The sequence below is a fragment of the Filicampus tigris genome, chromosome 8 (genome assembly GCF_054856515.1).
Source record: "Filicampus tigris isolate MCC_2025a chromosome 8, RoL_Ftig_1.0, whole genome shotgun sequence".
In the NCBI taxonomy this organism is placed as follows: Eukaryota; Metazoa; Chordata; class Actinopteri; order Syngnathiformes; family Syngnathidae; genus Filicampus; species Filicampus tigris.
In genome coordinates this window covers 10,982,046-10,998,233 of record NC_141224.1, presented here as the reverse complement: position 1 = coordinate 10,998,233, position 16,188 = coordinate 10,982,046, and the positions used below count along the sequence as shown (strand labels likewise).

Here is a 16,188-nt window from a genome sequence, read left to right as displayed (position 1 = left end):
GTGATGAGTTAAAGACTCTTGATCATGTAAATGCTCAGTCGGTCAGATTAAAGTACAGAACACTGCATAAGTGGCCCACAGGACATACTTGGAGACCCCTGCTATAAAGGGACAGCTTTTTTTTTTTTTTTGAATCTTCTAAAGTTGCTTTACTGTAGCAACCAATAATGTGAAAATAGAAACAGAAACTCAATAACCAGTACTATGAATTTTATTCTCTGGTTACAACTCAATAACAAAACAACACAGATCTCCACAGACACCATTCCATGGAGATAACATAAAACAACCTAATTGGTCCGTTTGGAGCCATGGCAGGCTTTCAGTCAATGCCCAGGTGAATTTACCTGGTGAAGGAGCGGACGTGTCGGCCCCTGCCGCCTCCGCTCCCTCCCCCGCCGCTAAACTTGCTCACCTGGGAGCCCCTCCCTCCTCCACCACCTCCACCTCCCACGTTGCCGCCTCCGCCTCCGCCTCCTCCACCGCTGAGCCACGAAAGCCCGGTGCCACCTCGGCCGCGTGGAGCGCGATCACGTGGAGCCAGGCGATACGCGTCTGGGAAGTTAAGATGGGGGGAAACTTTTAGAAATTCAAGCAGAATACAGTTGGCACCATTGTGTGCGTATACAGGTCATTTCTTACTTGCAGGAAGTTGTCGTGAAGGCAGAGGTCCTCGCGTGAAGTTGCTTTGACCTCCGCGTGGTTCGCTGTAGGTTCCTCTGTGAGTGACGGCGGGGACTTGTGCGCTCCATGATGAACCTCGGCCTCCTTCTCTGCGAGGGTAGTTACCTGGGGGAACCAAGAGGTTTTATTGTCCTCTGTTGGACGAGGTCGGATACTAGTAAGTTTGAAAGAGACTGTACGACATGATGCCTGTTTACAGGTTGGAAAAAGCAGTGATTTAACCACACGTTTTGACCTGAGGTATGTGCTTACAAGTCGCAAATATTTTGCTGAGGTCGCCTTGCCGCGCCTAAATATAGTAGTTCTTTTAATCTGCTGCTATAAAAAAAAAGAAGAAATATTTTTATTCTATTAATTCATTTTATATTTTATTTGTTCAATCTGCTGTGTGTCGTGCGCTACTTTACACTGTACTGCTGTAACACTTAAATGTCCTCTTTTGGGATTAATGAAGGATTATTTTAACCAACTGACATAAATTGAATTATTTTTATTATTTATTTGTTATAAAACTGACTGGTCATTATTATGTTGTTGCGACTTTCGTCTTGTCCCATCAGGTGTTGCCACAGCAGCTTGCTCAAAATTTTCACCCTGGATGGCCTTCCTAACACAACCCAACCATTATTTTTTTATAATCCAGGTTTGGGACCAGCAGCAGATACGTTTTGGGGCACTGGCCGGGAATCGAACCCGTACCACGATATCACCAGTGTAACTGATCATCTTGTATATTATACAGGGATCCTGAGATATAATATCTCAGAGCATGTGAAAAGTTGCACTTGGGTGTTGCTTACCGGAGAGGAGTACACTTTTAGGCTGCGGCGGAGTGAAAAAGCGAGTCTGATTGTGGAAGGTGGCCCTGCCTCTGTTGCCAGTGAAGAGTCCTCTGGTGGGCAGCTTGGGGGAGCTTTTCAGAGGCCGCTTGGGAGGCAAAAGTCCAATTGGGGTGGTAATGTCTTTAAACTCAGCTGCCACAAAGTCATCCACATGCATGCTGGGAGGGCGGGAAGTGTTCTGTTTGCGCTGGCGGAAGATGTCATGAGGTCGGCAAAAGTTCTGTCCTAAGCCTCCCCGACCTCCTCGGCCGCGTGGGGCCGCCATGATGTGTGCTCTCTTCGCCGGTTCCACGTAATCCGATTTACCACTGCAAACACATGTGCAAAAATTCAGTTAGCGGCAGTTAAATGTGTGAAACCTGCTCAGCCCAGACATGATTATACTATATGCTACCTGGATGTAATGAAGGTCTCGTGCTTGTGCCTCCCCAGTCGGAAGCCTTTTTGAGCCTTGGCGTGACCTGGCGAGGAGGGCTCGGACAGGAAGGAGCGTTCCAGCTCTGCCTTCAGGTCCAGTTCCGGACAACATTCCTGAGCCAAACCCACCAGGTCCACCTTCACCTATGGCGAGCGTACACACAATCATGTTAATTCTCATGCCGATTAATAGCGCCCCATTGCCACATCGATTTCTACATTAAGACTGATAAAAAGGGAGTCTTTTGAACATGACATTACAATGATGTTGAGGACAAATAAACAGTTCCTAGATAAGTGTTCCCACCCTTTTTGGAGTCAAGGAACAAATAAGGATCTCATTTTACTTTCAAATTGACTGACTCAAAGTGAAATGATTGAACACAAAGCTACTGTATTATATTCTGTCATATGAATGGCATCATGTGAATACACAGGTTTAGTGTATCTACTGCCATCTTGTGGAACAGCAGTTATTTTTTCTGCCCATTACTATAGATCACTAGCATAGATAAGACGGACAATTCTACGTTATTTGTAGTGAGATAAATATTTTTATAGCGACAATAAATTGAAAAAAAAAACAACAACTAAAACTGGATCATTTCCCGCAGCACACCTGATAATCTTACGTGACACATTGAAGTACTGCAGCATAGTGGTTTGGGATCACCATTCTAGAGAAAACTGACAAGTACTCACCATGTCAAGTTCAGTCTCGATATCATCCGTTTGGAAAGGAGAGAACCACAGAGCCTTAAGTTGCTCATCAAGCGCTTCGGAAAGAATGAAAACGGTCCTATAGATTGGAAAAAAAGGGTAGAAAAAATTAACTAAAAAAAAAAAACAACATAAGAGCAATGTTCAATTTCTGTGTATTATCAGCAGCTGTACCTGTGATTAAACTGAGTTGCGAGAGTCTCAGGCGCTGGCAGGGTGGGCTCGGTATCAACTGCGGCAGGCTCATCTGCAGCAGCCTCCAGCGTTTGCCTCAGGACGGTTACGCTCTCGAACAGGGTATCCAGTGAATCATCCTCCTTACAAAGTTTCTGCAAAGAAAACGACAAACGCACATGCTTGAATAGAAATCAACATCAACATTGGTTTTGTAGGGATCCTATGACGAGAACTGCGTTATTTGTACCTTCATTTGTTTTTCGAAAGTCAGAAGAGGATGCGAGTCTGACTTTTCCCACTGCAGGAGAGCCTTCATCTCAGATCCGCTCAGCAACCGTGGAGGAGGAACAATAGATGACTCCTCGACGGATGCGTGGCCCTCCTCATGACACTGCAATAAAACACACACTTACTTAAAATGACCCCTCAACAGGCAATAATAAGAAGGTAGTTAAAATCATCCACTAGTCACCAAAAGTTTGGAATATTCGACTAAAAAAAATGCACTATACACATTTTAGGTTTATCCACAAATTTTACCGGAAAACACGAATATCCCTAACTTATGTATATAAAATGTTTTTTTATAAAATTTACCACTGGTTCTGTGTTGACAATCTGTCGGAGGAAGTCCAACAAAGCTGAGAGCAGGTCTGCAGAGTCCTTGTTGAAGGGAAACACTAATCTCTTCAGAAGTGAGAATAAACCTGTGCTTTGTTTCTTCAGAGCTCTGAAAAATTGCACCACATTTGACAGAGGTTGAGAGAAGTGCCAAGAGGAAAACAGGGCTCAAAGGTGACTTTTGGTGGCGAAAAGGAGAGGAAACAGTGGTGCTATTTACACTTTGAGATGGTAAAGTCCATAGTCGTGCTCTGTGAGGAATGTTAGAGTCCTGATACAGGTAAGAAGAAGGGGTGCACTGCTGTCCCTATTTGCCAAAACCTCCATCAAGGAGTTGCAAATGGATGAAAGCATCTCTCGGCCTGGGAGCGCATTGGCCAGCTGTTCCACCTCTGACACGCAGCTTTCACCCCCTTGAGACAACACCAGAGAAATGTCCTAGAAAAGATGGCGTTACATCTTAAGACTTTTTTTTTTTTCCCCCTTATAAATTTAGCATAGGGAGGAACAAAAATATGTGCATGGAGGATTAGAGGTGTGACTCGTTATGCTCTGTCGACTTGACCTACCTGGTCACACAGTGACTGTAATATTGTTCCCATTAGTTCGCTGCATTGCTGCTGTTGTAACGAGTGGTTGGCGGGAGGCAACAGGAGAGGCAGCAGCAAGGGGAAGAGATCCGCCAGTTGTTCGTCTCCGGACACCGACCCGGAGAGCAGGTGGAGCGTGGCACATTTACAAGCTCTCTGCGACGCCAGCGCATCCGTCAAAGAAAGCAGCCGCAAGACTTGGGCCCAGCACGGACCTTTCCCCTCCACCCTGCGGGAGGGAATATTTTGCTCTCAGTCCCTTTACGGAGTCATTCCAACGTAACCGTGGCGCACAGCGGTGTCCTTCACTCACGGCTGTAACTCCTCCAACAGCAACTCCAGCAAAGTCTTCATGATGAGCGTTGCGGTGGGAGAAGACAGGTCAGCCAGCTGAAGACACACTCTCCTGAGAATGGCCAAGAGCGGAGGGCAGCTGGTGGCGCACACACACCGCAAAGCCTCGGCGAACACTTTCCACTGCGCCCGTATGTGCATACTCCACAGCTTCCTCGTGTTTAAAGCCACTGCAACGTCTTGTACCGACCACACCTGCGCAAACAACAACTTATCCGTGTGAAAATGGGGGAGGAAAAAAAAAAAAAAAAAAAAACAAGGAGCGGAGTCGATTCTGGCGAGCTAAGTACCTGAGTGCTTTGCATTGGAAGGGGCAGCGGCAGGAGCTCAGACAAGAGTGTAAGCCCAGAGAAGAGCCCTTCAGGGGCCTTCAGTAATGACACTAAAACTTCTTTTAGCATCAATGACCACGTGTTACTGGCCAGCGTCTCCTCCGTATGCGTCACCTGCAACAAACGCACAGCTGACTCCCACATCACCCATTCAAAGGAGTCGACACTTTTCCTCTCAAACCTCACGCACCTCTTCATTGACCCCTTGCGTAAACGTGAGGAGCACATCCACAATGAGAGCCTGCACTCTGGTTTCTTCCCCATCCAGTCGCCCCGATGCAGGGATGGAGCAAACTATCATGTGGAGCATGACCAGCACGTTGGCCACGCGAGTGTCCCTGAACTGGAAGGCGCCTCCGCGGAGCAGCTCCGTCAACATGGTGCGCAACAGCCGCAGCGTGTTGATGCAAACGTGCAGGATCATGCAGCGCTGCGGCGTGGGGCCCATGTTTCCGTGCAAGCGCCACGGCTGTAGCAGCACGCCGCACAGCTTCTGCAGGACGCGCACGCACGTGTCCAGGCCCTCGCCGGAGAAGAGCTGAACACAGGCAAGACTCCACTTCAGGTCCCTTTGTTGACCTGGAGAAACATGGTGGTTGAAGGGAGAAATCCATAGAATGGAGCTGCTTTTAGTTCCACAAAACCGGCATTTCCTCCTACGGTGGCTTTTATTTAGTCAAAAGCAGAGCGTGCCGGACAGAAAAAAAGATGAGGTGAATAGTTTATTCGTGGCAGTGGACCAGGGATTCTCAACTTGTAGGTCAGGACTCAAAAGCAGGTTATAGAGAGACTGGTAATGGGTAGGTTGCGGACAGCTGATAAAAAAATATGGAGGGTCCCAATAATGACATTGATTGAGCATTATTAAACAAATAAACCAAGGCGTATTACAATATCAAAGTGCATGTGCTGTGTCTAAATTGTCTATCCTTGACCACTTGTGGGTGCACTAACCAATGTGGTGTGCTATTAAATTAGCTTCGTATTGTTTACATTAGCTTGTGTCCGAGGTCATCGAAGGGCTGCTGTAGAACCCAGTTCTGCTTGGCACAAAGACACACTGCCATTTATCTTCGTTTTTAAGTGTGTTTTCTTTAGTTACCTCCAACGGGAGGCAGAGGGCAGGCAATGTGGCAGATCACCCTGAGAGCAGTGACCAATCCAGTTCCCTCGGGAGTCAACACATTTTCCACATTCTGGAGACATGAGACAGCACACATAAAAAATGATATACAGCACTATTACTTTTAGGTGGGGACAAATTTAACGTGCAACGGTGCAGGCATATGTTTGAGCAGTCCGGACACGTCAGTAGTATCCTGCATACCAACAGGACATATAGTATAACAGTACTCTCAGGTTTGCTGTTAGATGAGCTTGTTAAGTTCATTATGTGCCTAGGACAACACTTGTTGCATGTTTAGTCAAGTTATAAAATGTAACCGTTTTGCTGGATTATAGCACCACCTTGAATTTGAAAGGGGAATTTTATACCTGCTTGACGTAGTCTAGAAGTGGCGAGATGCTGCCGATTTCAAAGCGCAGTTTTTCCAACGGCTCCAGCCATTTGCTGAGCTCTGAAGAACAACAACCAGCATAATCATTGTGAAGATGCACTCCAACAATAAATGTGTCCCCAAATATGAAGCAATGCTAATTGCACATTTGTCATATTCACCCTGTAGCTTGGCATTGGTGTCATCAGCCTTGGCTACAGAGAGCAAAGGAGCAGCATACTGTTCCATCATGCGCAGTTCGTTTGAGCTTTGCGCCACCAGCAAGACGAGCATACACGCATAGTTATACGTCACTGCTTTGCGAGTCTTGGCCTCACTTAAAAAAAAAAATTTAAAAAAAAGAGTCAAGGATTTTTATAAACAGACATGAGTAAAAAATAGAGCTGGGTGATATGAAACAAGAAGAGGATCTCACCCTTGACCCTCCTTGCTGTAGTGCTGCAACAGTGTGACCAGACAGGACAAGTTGTTGTCCAAACTCAAAACGTGCGCCACGGCGCTGCGGCCAGTCACAGTGAAAGTCATCAGATAGAGTGAATGGAGCATGGCCAGGACCTCCGGATTGTCACCTTCATCCAAGTTCACTCCTCCGTCTCCTCCTGAGGTCACATGGCTCATGAGCTCCGAGACTCCCTGGAGAGCATGCAGGGCCTGCATGAGCCACACCCCAAAGCCCTCTTCACCAAACCCGGGCCCGCTGAGAGCTCCCTCTCCCCCCGCCAAGGCCGTCTCCTCCCCGTCGTTCTCGGCCACGGACGCGAGAAGGCGCAGGAGTAAGTTGGTGGGAGTGGGTTGGGCGAGAAGGAAGAGCAGACCCGACTGCGTGAGCGACAGGAAGCGAAGGAGCTCTCTCACGGCTTGGGTGATGCCCAAGTGTCCAGCCGCCGCTGCTGCAGAAAGCACCACTGATGTGCTCTCCAGGAAATGGCACGCATGCAAGTACCTGGAAAAATGAAGATGATGAAAGTCAAGCTTGGGCGGCACGATTGAATTTTGTGCGCGGGAGTGTGTACCTGTAAAGTGTTGGGTATGGATCATCTCTCTCCTGCGGTCCCGTAATTCTCACAGAGGTTGGAAATGCTTTCCCTGGCGGCTGCACCATGCAGTGAGGGGCGGTTTCCAGCAGCTGATACAACTCCTCCAAAGCTCCAACCAACCGATCGAGCTCTGCTTCACTCACCGACGAGGAGCTCAGGGCTGGCTCCTCCTCCATGGGGGTGTCGGCGTCCTCCATCTCCTCCTGAAACGTAACCATTGACAATTTCTGTCAGTAAAGCCTTAATGTTCAACCCATAAGGATCTATGTTGAGACAGCCTCCAAAGTCCATGTGAGTCTGTGTATCCATGACAACTTTTCAATCAGAGTGGTCACCCTTGCCCTGGCTCATTTCAAAAAGCGTCTTTTGCTCACACATCACCTTGAAAATTGTTCAGCATGTCCTTATTCCATGTAACATGTTCCGAATCATTGTCGAAAGAAATTAATATGAAATAACTCAAGAAAAGAATCGTTGCGACATGAAAAATGCTCTGTGACGCCCATGTCACAAAGAGAGTAATGACATTCATTTAGCTGATTCATTTATTCTGAATATACTCACCGCTCTTCAATTTAAAATAATTTGAAAACGGAAACAAAAGCACCGCCAAATTAAATGACTAATGAATAAAATGATCTACGTGCGCGTGTGTGTGTGAGTTAGTGTGTACCTGCTGCGGCTCGCTCCACGCTGCTGCTGTACGCCGGAGGTCAAGCAGTACCTCAAACATGTGGCTTTTCTGAAGAATGGCATTGCCGGCAGTTATGACCCTCACGGTTTCATCACGCAGAAACAGCTGCACCAAACGCTGTGAAGGATAAGATTTTAGAACTTGGGAAACATAAGGCACTTGTTTCTGAAAGTGGACATGTTTTTCTGTCTTTCACATACTTAAAATCGGGCTGGGCAATTAAGTTTATTTTATTGAGTTTTCTTTCGTAGTGAAACGCGTGTCTTTGCTGATATTATACGAATGACGTGGTTGCAAATAAAGACGAGCGAATACACAAAAGCAGAGTCAGTGCTGCCAACTTGGTCGTTACATTTTCACATTGTTCTGTGTGCAAGAACCTTGGCCCGCCTCCCTGCGAGAGTAGCTACCTGTAGAACCAAGAGGCTTTTATTTCCCTCTGTTAGGCAACATGGGATACGAGCAAGTGGAAACAAACTACAGCATTGATATACTGAACCAAACAATGACTCATCCATAGACGTGGGCTTCTCAAACTTTTCCCCTTCATTTTTTCAAGGACTACTGGAGTTCTACAACAATTCATCATAACTACCATAGACACTCCTAATTGCAATCGTAATCATTCTTTTTTTTTTTTAAGCCACTAGATGGTGTCACACTTTTATGTCTGTTTGTAAATTTGAAAGAAGAGTGACAACAAAAAACATTTCAAGCCCAGCCTAGTTTTTGCTGAAGACAATCCTCTTTAATCCTGCTCTTTACGCCTACAGAAAGCGACGGCTGTATGTTTATTTTATGATGTGTATTTTTGGCCGTGATTATTGATGCATACAGCATTGTGAGATGATAAGTTCATTAGTTTGGAACAAACAGGATTTGTTTACTGTAAACACAAAGGGATCGGAACAATGCAACACTGTACAATATTTTTGTGTTATCCATTGCTTTAGTTAGGGTTAGTCAACATGATTTTTGTCAAAGAAAAAGATGAGATTTTATTTTAAATTCATATCACCCAGCCCGTATTTAAAGATTTCATTAGAAAGAAAGAGAAAAAAAACACGACGCAAACCTGATAGCCACTCTTCTCTGACTCGCCAGCGTCGAGGAAAGCCTCCACCCCAACAGGAGAGCTAATGAGAGCATCAAGTGCCCTGAGAAGACTCAGTTTCAATGTGGAGGAAACATGGTCCCTATGGAGGAGATCCAACAGCACGTCCAGAGCCCCGTCACGCAGAAGCGCATTCAGGCCCTGTGGACACTCCGCTAGGTACGACGCTAGCTTGGCACCTGCTTTCAGTTGTCTGAGATTCAGAGCGATTGGTTGTGTGAGGGCAATCTCCATACTTAATGCTTGGAGAGCCCACTGAGCTAAAAGGCTGACATGCTCTTCCTTGGCCACACGCTCCCCTTGTTTAATGAGGCACGCTAAGCCCTTGGCGAGAAGTCCTGACGCTTCTTCCAGGGCAGTGACCCAGCGGACATCTCTGTCTTCTCCGATGCTTTCTAGCAGTTCTTTCAGCTGCGCAAAAGCATCAGTGTCCTCTCCACCAGCTACTTCCTCAGCACCGCTAGTGTCCTTGGGCTCTTCCACGAGTGGCTTCTCAAGCTGGGTGTCGAAGAGTGACTTATACGGAGGGGTGAAGTAGACCAGTGGTCGGAGTTCTCGTTCATACGGGTCAAACTGGACTGGTGGAACGGATGCAAGGTCTTCAGGTGTGTAGTCCATGTCAAAGGAGGGAATCTTAAAGGTGCCGTTATCCAGGTCATCCTCGTCACTGGAAATCTGCTCATAGCCGTCATCGCCTGAACAAGAGAAAAGACAAAACTCATTGGAGAATTTATCAAATGCATTGTAAATGTAGGGGCTCAATATTCTGAGATCTAAAAAGTGAGTGAGCATGGAAGGCAGTGACTGATACATAGATTGTGTTCGGAATCATTCACTCAACTCCGATTTTCTAATCACGAGATAGGGATTTTAATATAGTGGACGACATATGTAGTTTACTCTTCAGTTGAATGAAAAATAATTGTATAAGTAAATACATAGTGACAAAACGGGAAACGTGTTAAAACTTCAGAGTTGACACTGAGCACAGCGGCACACTGCAGTGTTGGCTGGAGAGTTCTCCCCCATCTTTGAAAAGTAAAAGCTTTTGATGCCATTTCGACCTCGAGAAGTTGTATTGAATATGCCTTTGACATAACCTCATGCTATCACCCATTCAAAGACTGCGGTTATTTTTCAGTCAGATGGCACAGCAGTAGCTCATAACATATTGACGGAAACTGTTGTGCCAGCTGACCTTTCCACAGCAAACTCATTCACTGCCATTCACCTATTTATTTGTCTTTTCACAGTCCAGGCATTCAATCCCAGGAATTTATTTATATATATATATATATATATATATATATATATATATATATATATATATATATATATATATATATATATATATATATATATATATATATATATATATATATATATATATATATATATATATATATATTTTTTTTTTTTTTTTTTTCAAACGTTAGCATAAAAGAGGGTCTGAAAATGTCTGGCAGTGAATGAGTTAATATGTATAAAAGGCAAATCGAACAAAAAAAACATTATAGTAACGATACATTGTTTGAAGATGAGTGTATTTTATAAAACTAATATAAATTAAGCACATCTATGACTATCTACGCTCTGATGTTGCTGAGATTATTTCTAAATCAAATGACACAAATCTTTCTCTTGCTAAAAATCAAACAATACCCCGGAATTGGATTTTTCAGTATCTGTGATTTGCATCATGGCATATATTGCTTTTCTAGTGACCATCCGTTTTTCAACTACTTTTCAAGTTGCATTGTGGGATACGCTGAGGGCAAAATAAAAGGGGATGGACCTATACGCACTACATCCTCGAGCAGGACTACAAACTGGCGAACTCATTATAAGGGGCACAATGTAGTGGAGAGTGAGTGATTCTGAACACAGCCATAAGCACACCTGATGACAGTTTCACTTCCAAACATGCAGGCTCAGTTGAACATGCAGGACACAATGACAGCATTAATGGAATCCACCATTACGCTGAAGCGTATGATTGCTGATCATAAACCTGGTTAGTTGAGGGTGTTGATGGAGGCAGCATGCCACAGCAAATCCGTCTTTTTGACTCAATCCCAAATGGACCCAGTTCACGCAACCCTCAAAAGTCCGATGAGCCCGTGAACAGTTGATGCTGTACTTCAAATGGGTTTCGAGTTTTGCGTCCATTTGAGATTGGAGACTGTACTTCTCCCACCAAACAACTCCCCTACCTTCCTCCATCTCCTCGTCCTCACCCTCATCGTCCTCTTCTTCCTCGTCCTCTGGGACGCTGCCCTCCGTACGCACGTCTTCTTCCTCCTCTTGCTCCTCCTCTTCGTCCTCACCCTCCTCTTGCTCAGCGTCGGAGTACGCTTCGTCGGGAGCCAGCGATCTTTCAGGCGACACAGCCTCCAGGTAGTCCTCGCGGCCCTCACGTGGCTCGTCTTTGACCATGCCCACTGTTGTCATGACAGTCAAGATGACGTTTAGCAAAACAAAAGGGCATCTAATTTCTAAAAACACTGCTTTTAAACTTTAGGAATACAGCGAACCCCCAATTATGTTCTAGACCACCCATAATGGGTGAAAACCTGCAATATTGAGAGTAGGGCTTCACGGTAAAAAAGTATGGCACTATCGCAGTGTCAAAAATGAAACAATAACGCATTTTTTGTACCTGTGTAATATATAAACCTTCACAGACAGCTGCTTACTTTAACACTAAACGAAGACCCCCAGATATGGCGCTGCGATGACTCATTATCCATTTAATTAAGAAACATGCCTGCAAAGAATGTGTATGTGTTTAAGCCTGAGCTGTGGCTGACAGCAGCTCCTGCATAAGTGTGCCCGGCGTTCAATAAACGGCTCGAAAGCACATTGGTGACTGTGGCTCTCACTTCCCGACTACAAGGGCATTACATTAGGTAAGTATACTGTAAAATCCCTTCAAAAACCGATCGCTTAAAAAAAAAAAAAAAAAAAAAAAAATCGGAAAATCTGAAAGGAAAATAAATCAAGGGAACACTTTCCCACTTACCTACACTAATATAAGTGGAAAAGTAAGTTATGTTACTCACTGCTCGGTCCTGGAACTTGGACTTGCTCCTCCTCGTCATCATCAGGGGGTGGGGGCCCAGGTGGAGTGCGAGGCCCACGGGGTGCTGGTCTGGGTGGGCTGCCATTGTATTGGTCATCTTTTTCCCACTCTACAGTACATAGTAAAACATTAAGCACTGTAAGGGATAATTTACTCAAATGATATTAACTGGATTTTCTTTTGAATGTTGCCCACCTTGTTTAACAAGTCTTTTTGGTCCGCATGGCTGTTGAGGCGGTGGGGGAGGTGGCGGCGGGGGTGAGCCTTGCTCGTGCCCGTGCGAACGCTCCGCTGTACCGTACACAGCCAAGGTCAGGCTGGTGTACCAGCCGCGCAGCACCAGGCCATCTGTGTTGATCTTCACACATACATACAAACGTTTAAGAGCTTGGATTTGACTTTCTGAAGGCACAATTTATCCTGGCCTGGATGTTTTTCACATCAACGTGGAAGAACCTATGAGCAGTTCTAATACTAAGAAATGTTGACCCCAAACCTTCAGATGTCTGCTAGAAAGCTGAAGAAAAAAATACTTTTTAATTACACAACTAACTTTGGGCAATTGAATTACAGAACATAGGTAATACACAAAATATTATTTGTTAAATGAGAAAAACTTGCCTTTTTAACGTGAGTGTGTTCACATTCTATTTCAGCTCACCTTTCCACTGGGTCTGAAGACAATTGACTTGTTCTCGTCATATTCAAGACTGAGAAAAGAATGCAAGACAGGATTAATACAATAATTTGGTATTTCATGTAAGTCGATATCGACAATTATGATTTTTTTTTTAATCAGAGAAAAAAAAACACACTTAAATAGATTGAATGTAAAATTCAAAAAACACCAACTATCCAGAGGAAAACTAACACTCAAAATATCTGGTATAGTAAAACTACATTTCAAGGAATGTACATGTACATGTTTTGTGTACTGTATATTGTAATGTAGTGTAACGTGCAATGTTTACATAGTTGCTCCTCCAACAGTACCGTAAATGCTTATTTGTGGGGGACGCTACCCTGAAGCAGTATCGCTGATACAGTTGCATTAACCTTCATTCATTGTTCATATATTGTGAGTGTAATAAACTAATACTCTCTTGGAGTGTATGCATTACAGTTGACAAAGTGCATGTGTACACTTCTTCGTTGGTTCAGTGGGTTCTTCTTCGGGTAGGCAGACAAGCACTCTGTGACTCTGCTCACCAGAACGGTTTGTATGCGCTCAAAACACACCTTTGTGATCACAATTTCCTCTTCGATGCTTGTAATTGCGGCAGAAACTTAAAGCCATACTGGAGCCTGTCCCTACATTTTTGATCAAATATCTTATCAAACATATTGTCTATTGAGTTTGGTCACCTCTTTTCGCAATACGTATCGATATTGATTTATCGGCAGGCCTAGTGTAGCACGGCAGATTTGACTAAGGTGGGTAGGTAGCTGTCTAAACAAAAAGTGTCTGTTCCTCTCTCCTTCTCCATAAAAACAAAAAGAACAAAAGTAACTTCAACAAAAACAGTGTTAACGGTGACAAGTAACCACTTGTGTAGAAGACAAACAATATAGAATGTTACCACAATAGTTTTCAGCACCAACAAGAAACTCTACAAAACATTGGAGTTAAAATACTCTTTCCAACGTCCCTGATAAAAATAATAACTGAGATGTGCCATATCTACACTTAACAACCACAAATTGAGATTCATTCAAACTCTGGTGCTAGTCTCTTTGCAGTCCTTTTGTTAGAATTATGGGAATAAAAACACAACTCATTAAGTGCTCATCTTTTGACCACTGATGAGAGCTGCGTCTTTCTCAACGACAACAAGGGTGGGGTTGAGTTTCTGGTGAGACCAGTTAGCCAAAACAGGAACAAAGAAGCTTGAATATGGGTGGGTACACGCACACGTGCACACACACACACCCCACTGGCCTCTGAGAACTGGGTTTGGATGCTACTGTGACTGGTTCTACAGGTCAGACAGACATGTGCATCTTAAAGCACTTTGGGGATCTACCCAGGAACTAACATGATGTGGATGATTGTTTATGGGGTTGGGTATCCTCACCTGCCAAGTCTGTTGAAAGTTGGGCTGTTGGGTTTTGGGACATTATTGAAGAACAGCTCCAGCTGGAAGGCATGAGGGGATGTCTCCCTAGAAAACCAAACACGCAGTTGATGAAACAGATGAATATCTTTCATGTGTCCTCAAAACCGGTGACTGGTATCACATCAACAAAAGAAAGGGGGACATAAGAAGAGAGGACAATCATTTGTTAGGCACCAAGGAAGCTAAACTGGTAAAGCATTGGAAAGAGTATTTGTGAAAATTTAAAAGTATAGAAGGGGTCCTCTGTTCACAACATTGTTCCATTCTTACAGCAGCGACATAACCTGCATTTGTAAGCACAGTGGACATAAAAAGTCTACACACCCCTGTCCAAATGAGACAACGATATATGATTTAAGAACATTTTCATTATTGTGAATTGAATTTTTTTTTAGCTTTTTCGAGGAGAAGTAAAAAATAAACAATTGAGACAATGTGGTTGCACATGTGCACACAACCCCTTAGAATTGAGGCTGGTGTTCTGAATTAACTAAGCACATTCATGTTGAAATGTGAAAACAATTGAGGTATACACTGCGCACCATAAATATGTGTGTGTGTGTATATATATATATATATATATATATATATATATATATATATATATATATATAAATATGTGTGTGTATATATATATATATATATATATATATATATGTGTGTATATATATATATATAAATATGTGTGTATATATATATATATATATATATATATATATATATATATATATATATATGTATATTTTTATATTATGTGTGTATAAATATATATAGTTTTAATTGATTTCTGTATGAAATGAGGACAGGAAGAGCTAACATCTGATCTCTCCCCAAAAAATATTTGCCCTCCTCGCTCTTTTATTGTTCTCCTTGACAGGATCTCTGGTGGAAGGAATTAACGTGTAAACAGAGGAGCGAAAATGATAAAGAGAGGAGCAAGGAGGGATGAGGTTGGAAATAAATAAAAAAGTCGTAGCTGATTAAGAGTGTACGTGTTGTTGATGTTGGGCTATTCACAGGTCTTACCCGCATGCTCTACTGTCAGGTAAGTTGCTATGTGCTTTGATTCCGGGAGGAATGACACGGACTTCTGTGATCAGAACCACGCAGGGGAAGCGCACCACATCCACATTGGTAAACTGCGTATGAACGGACAGAGAAACGTGATGGTAAATGTTAACATGTACATCCAACATTGCACAACAAACAGGTCAGCGCGAATAGCTTGGATCGTAAGTAAACAATGCCAAGATTCTATAGAGAGCGCTTTCCAATTATTAGCAAATACCATACAAAGAGAAATCGTATATAAAATACATAAAAAACAGAAATAATACGTGAATCAATGTAATTCAATATATTTAATTATCATGTTTCCCCGTGCAGACGATGCTAACATTAGCATGCTAGTCCACGAACTTGCGCCTGGCTATGCAAAAACTCCAGAAAATAAACAATACAGGTATGAAGTGCGGATAGCTCTTCGTCTAAAATAGAATACGCCGGTTCGTTACCTCGGCGCTTTGGTGTTTAAACGTATCTAGAAAAAGAAGCTCAGTTGAAGAATCCCCCGCCATTGCTTTCGGTTACCACTGGCCGCGGGGTCAACTTCCGCCTTGTGTGACTACTACTTCCGGAGCACAACCGTCAAACGAATTTTTATTGAAAAACACTTTATTTAACAAATGCGAATTATATTAAAAACTATCACATTTTACATTTATAAACAGAGAACATTAAAGCATTGAGTCCTTCCCATAAACTTACAAGTATGTATATGTAATTTTGCCATTATTATAAGTTAATTAATCAAATATACATTAGATTTTCTCTCATTTTTTTTTCCAACCTTTAACAAAAAGCACATTCGTCCAAAATAAAACTGAACTT

The 16,188-nt window shown here is 43.5% G+C and overlaps 1 protein-coding gene across 4 annotated transcripts; it reads right to left on the bottom strand.

The window, feature by feature from the left end:
• Positions 1 to 193: 193 nt before the first annotated feature.
• Positions 194 to 15,924, bottom strand: virma (vir like m6A methyltransferase associated). 4 transcript variants are annotated; one of them, XM_086038951.1, is made up of 27 exons: positions 15,813 to 15,924; positions 15,325 to 15,437; positions 14,257 to 14,343; positions 12,843 to 12,891; positions 12,377 to 12,539; positions 12,162 to 12,290; positions 11,313 to 11,540; positions 9,061 to 9,794; positions 7,965 to 8,102; positions 7,268 to 7,494; positions 6,670 to 7,197; positions 6,416 to 6,570; positions 6,232 to 6,314; positions 5,840 to 5,933; positions 4,928 to 5,316; positions 4,696 to 4,851; positions 4,365 to 4,600; positions 4,031 to 4,280; positions 3,682 to 3,899; positions 3,438 to 3,570; positions 3,088 to 3,231; positions 2,838 to 2,992; positions 2,646 to 2,742; positions 1,921 to 2,087; positions 1,485 to 1,834; positions 643 to 789; positions 194 to 579 (listed from the first exon to the last, which is right to left on the bottom strand). In XM_086038951.1, exons 1-27 carry the CDS (start codon positions 15,873 to 15,875, stop codon positions 344 to 346), a joined length of 5,469 nt encoding a protein of 1,822 aa, XP_085895077.1. In that variant the 5' UTR covers positions 15,876 to 15,924; the 3' UTR covers positions 194 to 343. The 4 variants fall into 4 exon arrangements, with proteins under 4 accessions (XP_085895077.1, XP_085895079.1, XP_085895080.1 ...); XM_086038953.1 differs by having other exon boundaries at positions 194 to 555; XM_086038954.1 differs by having other exon boundaries at positions 11,337 to 11,540.
• Positions 15,925 to 16,188: the final 264 nt, after the last annotated feature.